Genomic DNA, 15032 nt, shown 5'->3' with positions numbered 1-15032 from the left:
GGTATCCTCTGCGGTATCTGAGGCACTGCAGGGAAAGTGCAAAAGGAAACCTGTCCTGAATCTCCTCAAGAGGAGTATCTGTTCGAATAGAATCAGACAACGCATCAAACCAGTAAGCTGCAGCACTGTTGACAGGGCAATACATACCGCAGGCTGCCATTTGAGACCCTGGTGAACATACATTTTCTTTAATAAGGCCTCCAACTTCTTATCCATTGGATCCTTGAAGGAACAACTATCCTTTATGGGAATAGTAGTCCTCTTAGCCAAGGTGGAAATCGCTCCTTCTACCTTAGAAACCGTCTGCCACGAGTCCTTGATGGAATCAGCTATAGGAAACATCTTCTTGAAAATAGGAGATGGAGAAAAAGGGATGCCAGGTCTCTCCTACTCCCGTGCAATAATCTCTGTTGCACGGTCTGGAACAGGGAAAACCTCCACCGTGGAGGGAACGTCAAAGTATTTGTTCACCTTACTGGACTTCTTAGGATTGATCACGACCGTCATGTCGGAGTAGTCCAGGATAGCCAAAAACTCTTTAAGAAGCATTCGGAGGTGTTTTAGCTTAAATCTAAAGGATACCACTTCAGCATCAGAGGATGGACTTATACTATCCAAATCTGAGATCTCACCCTCAGACGCTACCGAAGTATCTTCGTCCTCAGACTTCTGAGACGAAATACCCTGGGTAGCCACAACCAGATCAGAAACCTTATTTACCGATTCCTTAAGTTTACTTTTACGCCCCTTTTTTTTTTTAACATAGGAAAAGCAGATAATGCGTCAAATACCACAGAGGATACCTGAGAAGCAATGTCCTGCAAAGAAAATCCTAATGGATTGTGAGAGGAAACACAGGGCACTGCCTGTGGAGACTGAACAGATTAGGACATCTGAGGAGAAAGCTGCGGCATAACTACTTCAGAAGACATCTGGACACCATCCGCCTTAGCAAATGGTGGCTCAAAATCAAAACATTTTTCTCTATAACTTAAGGTTCTCTCTATACAAGAGGAACAAAAAGGAGCTGGAGGTTCCACCTGAGAATCATAACAAAGTTGACATGTTACAGACTCGAAGTCTTCTTGGTCCATTTTAATAAAAATAAGTGAACAATAAAACTTTTTTATTTCTTTGCGTTTAAATTATTATTTTTTTACTGTGCCTTTTAAATAGTCTGGACTTTTAATTAACTTACATTAGCCCTCAATTCCCCAGGCACCAAAACACCTCAGTTTTTTACTGAGGTGCCTACCAGTCCTGTAGCATGAAGATATATAGCCAGCAATCCGATCCGGACTCGCAATGGCCGCAATGATAACGGAGCTGACAAGTGTGTCACTTCCAACCGCCGACAGAGCCCAGGAAAGCGCGGCAACGGAAATATCCACCTCTTAACAGGGATCCTCCCCCTTTTTAGAAACGAGCGGATCCGTCGGCATAAAGGAGCCGATTCTCACACCGATTCTCCTGATTGTAATAAACACACAGCCCGGATCTTAACCGGAGCTTGCACTACTGAGCCACCAAAAAAAGTTTCTCCCCAGCACAGTCCACAGTGCCCTGACAAACTGCCTGATAATATTAACCCTTTCACCACAGGGTAAAATTAAACTTTCCTTTTTTCTCATAAGCAACATTTAGCTGCAGAAGTGCCAATATTCTCCCTCAAAGAAAATAAATATGGCACTTACCTTAAATCATCTGACCGGCAGCAGGGCAGCTCACCTGGTTTGAGAGACTCTCATACTTCACATGGACCTGTGGAAGAAGAAAGAATCTGAGTAAGCTTAATCAAGCTTTCTGAATAGGGCAGCAAATTCTTGAAAAAGGGCAGTGAGGATTGTACCTCACAAGTTCCCAAGTGCTCAAAAGCCACCACTGCCGTACTGAAGAGACTGATGTGGACTATGGCTAGACCCCAGAAAAGATCAAAGCAAACCTACTCTGCTTAAAATAATAAAATCTTGATTGTAGAAAAATTCTTGTCAGACACATAGATTTCACTTCCTCCTTGCACTGCAGGCAAAGAGAATGACTGGGGGTTATAGGTAGGGAAGAGATACTTAACAGTTTTACTGTGGTGCCCTTTGCCTCCTTCTGCTGGCCAGGAGTGATATTCCCAACAGTAATTGATGATCCGTCGACTCACTGTGTCATTAGAAAGAAAAGGTGTTCAGATGCAACAAACCAAATAGTTACATATCTTAAAACGTATACTGTTTAATTTGATAAAGTTTCAAAAAGTAAACTCATTGTTACATATAATATAAAACTGCATTCATAAATATGACTTTTCCTTTTACCAGTGTTTTTTATTCTCTCTAAGGGCCCAATTTTCTAAAGTTCTCTGGTCTGGCGTGATTATCTAAGAAGTCTTTTCAGTATTGCAGGGTTTATCAAAGAATTTTAGAAGGGCAAAGTTTTAGCTTGAGAGTTGGATATTGTTATATTTAGGGTTCCGAACGTAAAGGAGAGACATATAGTTTTAACTACAATGGGGGAAATAAATAACAAAGTTAATTGAGTTAAACACCATGCCCTGGCCCTCAAATGGGCAGACTTCACTCAATTCTCAAAAAAAAATAGCACAGAATCCTGGAGGTCCCAGAGTGTGGAAGAGAGTGAATGAAACGGGAAACACCTAGCACTGACATACAAATCAAATTAGAATATTCTCTTGCATTTCACATTCGTGTTTTTTGAAAAAGCCCACCCGTTAAAGCTGCAAAACTCATTTTACAATAGAAGACTAAAGTACCCTTTGTATTTTGTACTCTTGGTTAGGATTGTATATATATTTTTTGCGTAGTTTGCATTATTAAAGGGACAGTCAACACCAGAATTTTTGTTGTTTTAAAAGATAGATAATCCCTTAATTACCAATTCCCCAGTTTTGCATAACCAACACAGTTATAATTATACATGTTTTACCTCTGTAATTACCTTGTATCTAAGCCTTAGCAGACTGCCCCCTCATTTCAGTGCTTTTGACAGACTTGCATTTTAGCCAATCAGAGATGTCTCCATGGTAAAGTCACGTGCAAGAGCTCAATGTTATCTATATGAAACATGTGAACTAATGCCCTCTAGTGGTGAAAAACGATCAAAATGCATTTAGATTAGAGGCGGCCTTCAATTAGCACATGAGCCTCCTAGGTTTAGCTTTCAACTAAGAATACCAAGAGAACAAAGCAAAATTGTTGATAAAAGTAAATTGGAAAGTTGTTTAAAATTGCATGCCCTATTTGAAACATGAAAGTTTTTACGGACATTTTTACACCACACTTCCAAGTGCTTTATTACTTTAATGCATATATTTTTCCTTTTGAATATAGAAATGTAGTCTACTCTCATAGCAAGAAATACAACTATCGTGGAAGAATTTGCCTTTAGAGAATCCCGTGTAGGATCTCATAGGACTGATGGATCATTTTAGAGAATCTCACCTCAGTGGCGAGTTTTAGAGAATTGGACCCTAAGTAATTTTTACAAATTCTGTGGGGGATAAAAAAAAAAGTGAAAGCCTAATCTCAAGTGTTTGGTTTGACAGGTATGACCGATTGTTGGAGTCCTGCAGTATTGCTCTGGTTGGAAAATATACCAAGTTCTCAGATTCCTACGCTTCTGTCATCAAGGCTCTGGAGCATTCTGCACTAGCTATAAATCATCGTCTGGAGATAAAGGTATATTTACACTGACAGTAAATATATAATTTGATAATGATTATGACCCTCTGCATAATTATTCCAAAACATTATACACAGATAATAAGCACATTGCCTGCAAACTTCTACTGAATACTTACTGACTAGTAAAATTAAATAAAACATTCCATTCTACATTATGTTGATAAAATGTTTTTTTTCTCTCTTTGCAGTATATAGATTCTGCAGATTTAGAGCCAGCCATGTTGCAAGCTGAACCTGTACGTTACCATGAGGCCTGGCAAAAACTGTGCAGCTCTGAGTAAGTAACCTCTTATTCATCATTAAAGGGACATTCAAGTCAAAATTTAACTTTTATTATTCAGATAGATCATGCAATTTTAAACAACTTTCCAATTTACTTCTATTAACAAAATGTGCAGTCTTTTTTATATTTAAACTTGAGTCACTAGCTCCTACTGAGCATGTGCAAGAATTCACAGAATAAACGTATATGTATTTGTGATTGGCTGACTGTCACATGGTACGTGTATATTTTTGTGATTGGCTGATGGCTGTCACATGGTACAGGGGGAGTGGAAATAGACATAACTTTTAAAATTGTCAGAAAAAAAAATCTACTACTCATTTTAAGTTCAGACTAAGTGCTATTGCATTGTCTTGTTATCTTGCATTTGTTGATTATGCACATTTACTGTGTTTACTGGTCCTTTTAATAGCTATAACCAAATTATGACTGGGACACATAGTAGAAGAGGAAAATCTCTGGTTATCTAGTTATAAAAAGTGCAGTTTACAAGATAAACTATATGAAAATACAATATTTCTAAAAAAATAAATAAAAATAAAATAATGTTCTTCCCTTAACTGTGTGATATATATGAATGACACAAACATTGTGATTAGGTGGACATTTTATTTTGTTAAGAATGAGGAAGCAGATCTTTAAAAAAAATCAGAAAAGTTTGTTTGCATAAATATTCTGCAGAACATGCCTAATTCCTTTTTTAATAGTAAGAGAATTAATATATTTGCTAAAAATATACAGGAGCATAAATTGTTTATGAATAAACATTTAAATTGTGTTACATACTGCCGACATGGAATTTGTATAATAAAGACGTCACCCTTTATTAATAAACCTAGATAACCAAAGCAAACACATTCTGTTTTTTGGGCATTAAAATGTATATAGAACCATTTAATGCAAAAAAAGCAAACCACTTACCTAGGGATCCGTTCAACACAGAATATTGGAACAAAACAAATTTGATAATAGAAGTAAATTGGGAACTTTTTTTTTTTTAAAATTGTATGCTCTGAGTCACAAAAGAAAATGTTTGAGTTTCAAATTCCTTTAAGCTAACCAAATCACAAATGTAACTGACTATTTTAACACATGTATATGTGTGTGTATATACATTTTCCTTCTTAATATAAGGAGTCCACGGCTTCATTCCTTAATGTTGGGAAATACTAAACCTGGCCACCAAGAGGAGGCAAAGACACCCCAGCCAAAGGCTTAAATACCTCTTCCACTTCCCCTATCCACGTCATTTTTTGCCTTTCATCACAGGAGGATGGCAGAGAAGTGTCAGAAAATTTCGGAGTTGTTCCTCACTAGGGGTATATGCCTATCGTTATGGAACTGGAGTTTTTAGTAGTCTTGTCAGCTTCTCAGTGAGAGCATTGACGAAAGTTAGAGTCTGGAGATGCAGCGAGAGTCTTTCTGCGAACCCATCCAGACTGCCTGCTAACAGCTCCTTAAGCAACCAGTGTTCACGAGTTTCACGGTCTGCTTTCTTCACTCAAGTCCATGTCCGGAGCGATGCTACAAGACTGTCACACTTGAGAGGCTGTGTTTCTGTTCCATAGCACGGATTCTGGTAAGATCGTTTCAATTTTTACTTATGTTGAAATTGCTGAAGACAGGGTCACAGATTATCTTTATAGAATTGTGGGTTATCTCCTGAGGGAGGTTATTGAACAGTGGGGATTAATCAAATGTGTTTCTTTGATTTATGCTGCTATATGTGTGAGATTTATTTTGGGTTGTTATGCAGTAACGGAACATGCAGGTGTTTTACTTTCACTTTGAACGCTGCGCAGCTTGTAGCTTGGCACGCTTTTTCTCATAGCAGGAGCAGTCCTGCCTTGCGCACCATGTGACCAGGTGTGGTCACACTTTTCGTTTTCTCTTTCCTGACCAAGCGAGCTGTCGGAGAGATCGCTTCTTCTCTGGTTGCCTGGGTCTAGGAGGTGGTGAGTGCCCCAGTCATTGGGGGTATAAAGGTGCCGTTTATTTGTATCCTACTGTTGTTAGCGTAAGCTATGGAGGATCCTGATATGCTTGAGGGTACTCCCTCTATTTCTAATAGTAATACCGGTCTATATTGTGAGGAAGCCTTGGTGTGCGCGCCCTCTCAACTATGTTCCATATGCATCAACAAGGTTATTATGTCTAAGAAGGTTAACCCCTTTAGTACGACTGAGCCGTCCACCTCTGAGAACTTGCCGTCCCGTGAGGTGCATACCCATCAATCATCTCCATTGTCACATGCAGCCATTCTCCGTCTGGAGGAAGACTTTTACCATCAGAATTTTCAGCGCAGTTAAAGACGGCGGTGTCTGAAGCCCTTAGTGCTCTACCTCTTTTGCTAAGCGCATTCGAAAGGTTAAACATAGCGCTCTGGTCCAGGGGACATCCAGTGATTTACTTGATTTATCTGCCTTTCAAGTATCCCAGGATGGGTCACACTCTGAGTCTTCAGAGGGTGAAATTTCTGGATCGGAGTCTGCTACCTCTAGGCCTCTGACTGCGGAGGAGCCAGCCTTTAGATTTAAAATTGAACACCTACGTTTTCTTCTAAAGGAGATTCTGTCGACATTAGAGGTTCCTGAGGCCAAGTTGCCTGATGAACCTTTGATCCCTGAATTAGAAAGAGTGTACGAGGACAGGGTAGCGCTGCTAACTTTTCCTGTACCTGTAAAAATGGTGAATATTATTAAAATGGGATAGAATTGGATCTTCCTTTTCCCCCTTAGTCTGCCTTTAAAAAAAAATTCCCGGACTCTCTGCTGGAGATGTGGGGTTCCATCCCTAAGGTGGATGGTGCTATCTCCACATTAGCTAAGCGTACTACTATCCCTCTTGAGGATAGCTCGTCTTTCAGAGAGCCGATGGATAAGAAGATGGAAATTTTTCTCAGGAAAATGTTTCAACACATGGACATTTATTTCAACCGGCAGTGGCTGTTGCCTTGGTTGTTGGATCTGCGGCCTACTGGTGCGACTCCTTAGTGGAATTGATTGAGGTGGAAGGTCCTCTCGACGTTATCCAAGAAAGAATTAAGGCTTTGAGAATTGCTAATTCTTTTATCTATGACGCAAACATGCAGATTATTTGCCTGAATGCTAAAATCGCTGGTTTCTCAGTGCAGACACTTTGGGCGCTCTGGCTGAAGTCCTGGTCTGCGGACATGACTTCTAAGTCAAGACTACTTTCCCTCCCCTTTAAGGGAAACATTTTATTTGGTCCAGGCCTGGACTCATTATCCCCACGGTTACAGGGGGCAAGGGTGGCTTCCTACCGCAGGATAAAAAGAACAAATCTAAGGGACAAGGATCTAATTTTCGTTCCTTTTTGTTCTGAAAAGTCCCAATGTCAGCAGTCCTCCTCTAAGCCCGAGCACACCAAGAGCACTTGGAAGCCGGCTCAATCCTGGAATAAATCCAAGCAGAACAAGAAGCCCGCCGAGAACAAGTCAGCATGAAGGGGCGGCCCCGGATCCAAAGCTGGATCGTGTAGGGGGCAGACTGTCGCTGTTTAGAGATGCTTCGTCCAGGGACGTGCAGGATCCATGGGTCCTGGAGGTCATAGCTCAGGGATAAAAGATAGTTTTCAGATCTCATCCACCCAACGGTAGATTTCTCCTCTCAAGCCTGTTTTTAAGACCAGAAAAGAGGGAAGCATTTCTGGGGTGCGTGCGGGATCTGTCCTCCTTAGGGGTCATTGTCCCGGTTTCTATCGCAGAGAGAGGTTTGGGATACTACTCAAACCTGTTTATTGTCCCAAAGAAAGAGGAAACTTTCCACCCAATTCTAGACCTAAAGTGCTTAAACAAGTTTCTAAATATCCCCTCGTTCAAGATGGAGACAATAAGGTCCATTCTTCCTCTAGTTCAGGAAGGTCAGTTCATGACCACTATAGATCTGAAGGATGCTTACCTTCACATTCCAATCCACAGGGATCACTTCCAGTTCCTAAGGTTTGCGTTCCTGGATCAGCACTTCCAGTTCATTGCACTTCCGTTTGGTCTAGCTACGGGGCCCCAAGAATCTTTACAAAGGTTCTAGGAGCTTTCCTGGCCGTCGCCAGAACCCAAGGTTTAGCAGTAGCTCCCTACTTGGATGAGATTCTCGTTCAAGCTCCATCTTTTTGTCTAGTAGAGGACCATTTGGTATCTCTTCTTTCTCTTCTTCTTTCAATCACATGGATGGAAGATTAACTTAGAGAAGAGTTCTCTCTTTCCAAGCGCCAGGGTAGAATTCCTGGGTACTATAATAGATTCAATATCCATGAGGATATTTCTAACCGTCCAGAGACGGGGCAAGCTAGCTTCGTCATGTCTTGCCCTCCGGACCTCCTTAAGGCCATCTGTGGCTCAGTGTATGGAGGTAATTGGTCTCATGGTGTCCAGCATGGACATAATTCCTTTTGCCAGGTTCCGTCTCAGACCGCTACAGCTGTGCATGCTGAGGCAGTGTAACGGCAATTATTCGGATCTGTCTTAACCGATTTCCCTTGACAACCGGTCGAGAGAATCGCTCTCTTGGTGGCTCTGTCCAGATCATCTGTCCCGAGGACATCTTTTCTCAGACTATCCTGGGAGATTGTGACTATGGATGAGAGCCTCTCAGGATGGGGAGCTGTTTGGGGTGCCAAGAAGGCACAGGGCCTGTGGTCTCAGGAGGAACGCTCCCTCCCGATCCACATTTTGGAACTTCAAGCAATCTACAATGCTCTGACGGCTTGGCCTCTTCTGGGTTAGTCCCGGTTTATCAGATTCCAATCAGGCAATATAACCTCGGTGGCTTACATCAACCATCAGGGGGGAACGAGAACCTCCCTAGCAATGAGGGAAGTATTTCGGATTCTGGAGTGTGCGAAGGCCCACAGCTGTTCACTGTCAGCAATCCACATTCCGGGTGTGGACAACTGCTAAGCGGATTTTCTCAGACAATTCTTTCATCCGGGGGAATGGTCTCTCCATCCCGAAGTGTTTGCGGAGATATGCAACATGTGGGGGACGCCGGAGATAGATCTCATGGCGTCTCGTTTCAATACCAAGCTACCCAGATATGGGTCGAGGTCCAGGAATCCTCAGGCGGAGCTAATAGATGCATTAGCGGTGCCTTGGAGGTTCAGTCTAATCTACTTTTTTCTGCCATTACCACTCCTTCCTCGGGTAGTGGCCCACATCATGCAGGAGCAGGTGTCAGTAATACTGGTTGCTCCATCGTAGCCGCGAAGGACGTGGTTCGCGAACCTAGTGAGGATGTCCTCTTCTCCTCCATGGAAGTTACCTTGTCGCAGGGATCTGCTGGAACAAGGTCCTTTTGTTTATCAAACTCTTGATTCTCTTAGGCTGACTGCGTGGAGATTGAATGCTTAGTCCTAGCCAAGAGAGGTTTTTCTGAGAGAGTTATTGATACTCTCATCCAAGCTTGTAAGCCAGTTACTCGTCTCATCTATCATAAGGTGTGGAGAACCTACTTATTCTGGTGTGAAGAGCGTGGTTTTCCTTGGCATTAAGTTAAGGTTGCCAGGATTCTGTTATTTCTCCAGGATGGTCTGGAGAAGGGTCTTTCGGCCTGTTCCCTGAGAGGACAGATTTCGGCCTTGTCTGTTTTACTGCACAAGAGGCTCTCTGAGCTTCCAGATGTTCAGTCTTTTGTTAGGGCTCTGATTAGGATCAGACCTGTGTTCAGATCTTTGGCTCCTCCTTGGAGTCTGAATCTGGTTCTTAAAGTTTTGCAACGGGCTCCGTTTGAACCTATGCAGGAAATTGATATTACATTGTTGTCCTGGAAAGTTCTCTTTCTACTAGCTATTGCCTCGGCGTGCAGAGTATCTGAGATTGCCGCCTTGCAATGTGAGCCTCCTTATCTGTTGTTCCCTTCGGATAAGGCTGTCCTACGTACTAAGTTAGGGTTTCCTTCTAAAGTTGTGTCAGACCGCAACATCAATCGAGAGATTGTGGTCCCTTCTTTGTGTCCTAATCCTTCTTCTTCAAAGGAACGTTTACTTCATAATTTGGACGTGGTTTGTGCCTTGAAGTTTTATCTTCAAGCTACTAAGGATTTTAGACAAACTTCTTCCTTGTTTGTGGCATATTCTTGGAAGTGTAAGAGTCAGAAGGTCTCTTTGACTTCCTTATCTTTTTGTTGAGGAGTCTTATCCTCTTAGCCTATGAAACAGCGGGACATAGACGTCCTCGGAAAATTACAGCTCATTCTACTAGAGCAGTGGCTTCCTCTTGGGCCTTTAAGAACGAGGCCTCTATGGATCAGATTTGTAAGGTGGTTATCTGGTCCTTACACACTTTTTCTAAATTCTACAAGTTTGATGTTTTTGTTTCAGCTGAAGCAGCCTTCGGGAGAAAGGTTTTGCAGGCTGTGGTGCCCTCAGATTAGGGTCCGCCTCTATTTTTGCCCCTCCCGTTATCATTCAGTGTCCTCTAGAGCTTGGGTATAAGCTTCCCAACAATAAGGACTGAAGCTGTGAGCTCTCCTTATATTAAGAAGGAAAACATAAATTATGCTTACCAGATAATTTCATTTCCTTCTGTGTAAGGAGAGTCTACGGCTCCCGCCCCTGTTTTTCCGATGGGCAGCCCCCTAAATTTTGTGTTTTCTTCAGGAACCTTTCATACCCTGATATTTCTCCTACTGTTCCTTGTTCCCTTGGCAGAATGACTGGGGGATAGGGGAAGTGGGAGAGGTATTTATGGCTTTGGCTGGGGTGTCGTTGCCTTCTCCTGGTGGCCAGGTTCAGTATTTCCCAACATTAAGGAATGAACCTGTGGATTCTACTTATACAGAAGAAAATGAAATTATCTGGTAAGCATAATCTTATGTTTTTGTCTATAAATATATTATATATATTTATAGCACCAAGCACTTAAACTACACTAGCTGTGCACATTTAAAAAATATTTTAGTATGAGCTCTTACACATTATTGTATAAAATATTAGTGCTCTGTCTAGTAACCCCTTAACGACAGGTTACATCTTCAGTCGTTTATCCGTTAAGGACAGACGATGTACCCTGTAGTGACAGCAGTGAGACTGCGATAGTTCTGCATGCAGAAATATTATTATAATTGTGGCCATCCTAGGCTAAAGGTCACAAGGATAGGGTGTACCTGAGATTGCATGCCTGTCAGTGGGGTGCCTCAGTTACATGTGATACATGCTGTGATACTTGTTTGATCAGTGTGTATATCATACTGTTGCTGAATGCCTGCATGTGAGGCTATCAGGCAGCATTACAGTAACGGTCAAATATGATTTACTGTGTAAACAATCACTGTAGCAGCCAGTTACAGTGATTGCATACTTAAAATGGAACCTGGATGCTCTGCAATATATGCTGGTGTGAGGAGTGAGGCAGTCCAGTGATGCCCAATTGAGTGCCCCATGGTCATATGATCACTGTTAAGTTTTTTTATTTTTTTGCCCTTGGTAATAAAATGGGGGTAAGTAGGTAGCTTTAGGTAAATACCCTGGGGTGTCTAAATTGTACAAATTTATACTTTTGTGTAGCGGTTTTGGATTGGGTGACTGCTATTAAAGGGACAGGAAACCCCAAAATGTTCTTTCATGATTTGGATAGAACATATCATTTTAAACAACCTTTTCCAATTTACTTCTGTTATTAAATTTTGTTTCATTATCTTGTTATCTTTTGCTAAAGGAACATCATTGCACTACTGGCAGCTAAACATATCTAGCTAGCCAATCACAAGAAACAAATGCGCGCCGGCCCAAATCAGCGACTAGCTCCCACTAGTATAGGATATGTGCATAGTCCTTTTCAACAAGGGATACCAAGAGAATAAATAACAATTAAAAATAGAAATTAATTTAAGTGTTAAGTCTTAAAATGATATTCTCTATCTGTATCTGAATCATGCAAGTTTAACTTTGGTTTCCTATCCCTTCAAGCTTATATTCCAAGCACATTTTTTTGCATTAAAGCGATAATCCAGACTTGTAGTATTTGGCCTATATTTGCTGTAAAATATCAAGTCATATGGGGTATTCCTAAAATTAGGACAACATATTATTAGATTATATTATTCTTTGGCGACACTAGTTGTGTAGAAATGGTTACAAAGAAAACTGCCCCAAAATGCTTTTTCAGTATTAAATTCCAATTTAATGTTTTATTTACCCATATAGGGTTTTACAAGAAAGCCCTGTTTGTCTGTCTGTTAAAAAATGTTATATAATATGTATGGGTACACATAACAATAGAGAGGATAATTATGGTTAAACCAATACTGAGAAAAAATTCCAATATTGCCTATCATCATCAAAGGGACAGTCTAGTCAAAATGAAACTTTCATGATTCAGATAGGACATGCAATTTTAAATAACTTTCCAATTTACATTTATCATCAAATTTGCTTTGTTCTCTTGGCATTCTTTGTTGAAAGCTAAACCTAGGTAGGCTCATATGCCAATTTCTAAGCCCTTGAAAGCTGCCTCTTATATCAATGCATTTTGACAGTTTTTCACAGCTAGACAGCGCTAGTTCATGTGTGCCATATAGATAACATTGTTCTCACTCCTGTGGAGTTACTTATGAGTCAGCACTGTCTACAATGCAAGTCTGTCAAAAGGACTGGAATAGGGGGCCGCAGTCTGCAGAGGCTTAGATTCAAGGTAATCAGAGGTAAATAGTGTATTTATATAATAGTGTTGGTTATGCAAAACTGAGAAATTGGTAATAAAGGGATTATCTATCTTTTTAAACAAAAAAAATAACTCTGTATAAGACTGTCCTTTTTTAACAACGAAAACTGGAAAAAAAACTCTGTCCTTAAAGGGTCCTGACTGGGATAATTTGTTGTTTTTCTATTCATAATGACACATCAGTGAATTAGACACTATTTTAGGTACTATGCCGTTTATAAAAATCAAAAGTAATTTAATATGTGCTTTATAAATTGTTTTGATGCTTTTGTATTTTTGCTTCCCTTACAAAAAAGAGTGATTATTATAAGAGGATATTGAAAATGTATGTTTGGGTCATATTGATGATTTTTATGCAAAGTTTGTTTCCTTTTCCCTTAGAGGTGTTTTGGTCCCAGGAGGATTTGGTGTACGTGGTACAGAGGGGAAGATTCAAGCTATATCCTGGGCACGCAAACAGAAAAAGCCATTTTTGGGTAAAATTCTTAAACATTATTTTGTTTTTGGCAAAGACCATAGACTTTATTATTTCCACATAAATGATTTATTTACCAGTAAACTCTGACTGCTGTATTATATACTGTCAGATAATGGGCAATGCCTATGTTTTCCTGTTTTGTAGGAGTCTGTCTGGGGATGCAACTGGCTGTTGTTGAAGTTGCACGGAATGTTTTGGGCTGGGAAGGTGAGTCTTTCTCTTGCTTCTTAGGGAACAAAAGGAGATTGACACAGTGACATTGATTAAAGGGACACTGAATAAAAAAAAATTCTTTCGTGATTCAAATAGAGCATGCAATTTTAAGCAACTTTCTAATTTACTCCTATTATCAATTTTTCTTCGTTTTCTTGCTATCTTTATTTGAAAAAGAAGGCATCTAAGCTTTTTTTGGGATTCAGAACTCTGGACAGCATTTTTTTATTGGTGGATGAATTTATCCACCAATCAGCAAGGACAACCCAGGTTGTTCATTAAAAATGGGCCGGCATCTAAACTTAAATTCTTGCATTTAAAATAAAGATACCAAGAGAATAAAGAAAATTTGATAATAAGAGTAAATTAGAAAGTTGCTTAAAATGTCATGCTCTATCTGAATCATGAAAGAAAAAATTTGGGTACAGTGTCCCTTTTAAAGGGGGAAACATGGTCATTTAGTTGTTTGAAGTTCTTTAACCACTCACTTTTTTATTTAATAGATGCCAATTCCACTGAGTTTAATCCCAAAACAAATCATCCAGTGGTAAGTTTTTGATGGCGCTTGTGCAGTAGGTTTATGTTTGCAGTGTTTGAGTTATATGAATTATTAATTTATTGGATATGTAGTTGAGTGGTGTATACGTGGTGTATATGTGTCATAAGCACAATTATCTACAGGATCTGCAGACTAGTAAGGAACAATCAATAAAATATTAAAGTGATTATTAAGTTTCTTAATTTAAAGCACAGTATATACAATTTAGTCTGCAAAACAGCGGGACTTTCATTGATTAAATCTTTCTAACATGCTGTATTTGAAAAATATTTACCATTTTGTGAAGGTAAAGATTGCGCCGTTCCTCCGTCCGCACCTCATCCTTCATCTAGCTGAGTGATGACGAATCCGGCTTCATCCAATAGTTGCGTGCCCCACGCACTGGATGCCATGTGGGGCACGTAACGATTGAATGAAGCTGGATTTGTTATCGCTCAGCTAAATGAAGGATGAGATATGGGCGGAGTAACGGCGCAATGTTTACCGTCACAAAATGGTAAATATTTTTCAAACACAGCGTGATAAAAAGATTTAATCAATGAAATATGTAGAGTTGTCACTTTGACTCATTACAAGAGCAAAGCATATCTGTATATATTATTAATAATTCAGTTTAAAATGGTGTAATCTAATAAACAGTAATATCTTAGAAGTGGATTATAGGTAATGCGACAGTTAAACATAGAAGTAGTCATACAAATTAACAAAGTGCTTTATCAGATATACTTATATCCTTAAAAGTAATAATTCAATTGAGTGATGAATAATTAGAACGTTTATGTAGAGGAATAATTCAACAGGCACCACTCTTAAATCTTCATGTGGTGTGGTGTAAATCAATACGGTACACTTAAGACATATCACCCACTATTCCCCCAAGCAAGGTAGTGTTTGCATCTTTTTGTTTTACTAATAAGGGGATGATTTATCAATCTGCGGCAGACAGGGGCGTACATACGCGCCCCTGTCCGCCACAGCTTGCCTCTGCCGGGCTGAATTTCTCTGGCAGAATTCAGCATTGCACACAAACGCTATTTTGCGCTCGCATGCAATGCCGCCCACGCACAGCCAATCACGCGGGCAGGAGCTGTCAATCTTCCCGGGTTGGACGAAACCGTCGGGGAGATTGA

At 40.3% G+C, this 15032-nt stretch overlaps 1 protein-coding gene across 1 annotated transcript in view; it reads left to right on the top strand.

Annotated features, from left to right (window-relative positions):
* Positions 1–15032, top strand: part of CTPS1 (CTP synthase 1) — a 65388-nt gene that overhangs the window by 20180 nt on the left and 30176 nt on the right. The window contains exons 9-13 of the mRNA XM_053704771.1: positions 3554–3686; positions 3881–3969; positions 13034–13128; positions 13275–13337; positions 13847–13890. Of these exons, the coding sequence (XP_053560746.1) occupies positions 3554–3686; positions 3881–3969; positions 13034–13128; positions 13275–13337; positions 13847–13890 (424 nt within the window). The remainder of the gene's footprint in view (positions 1–3553; positions 3687–3880; positions 3970–13033; positions 13129–13274; positions 13338–13846; positions 13891–15032) is intronic.

Source organism: Bombina bombina, chromosome 3 (assembly GCF_027579735.1).
Source record: "Bombina bombina isolate aBomBom1 chromosome 3, aBomBom1.pri, whole genome shotgun sequence".
Taxonomy (NCBI): domain Eukaryota; kingdom Metazoa; phylum Chordata; class Amphibia; order Anura; family Bombinatoridae; genus Bombina; species Bombina bombina.
Note: the sequence above shows the minus strand (reverse complement) of the source record. Positions and strands in the feature narration are given on the sequence as shown.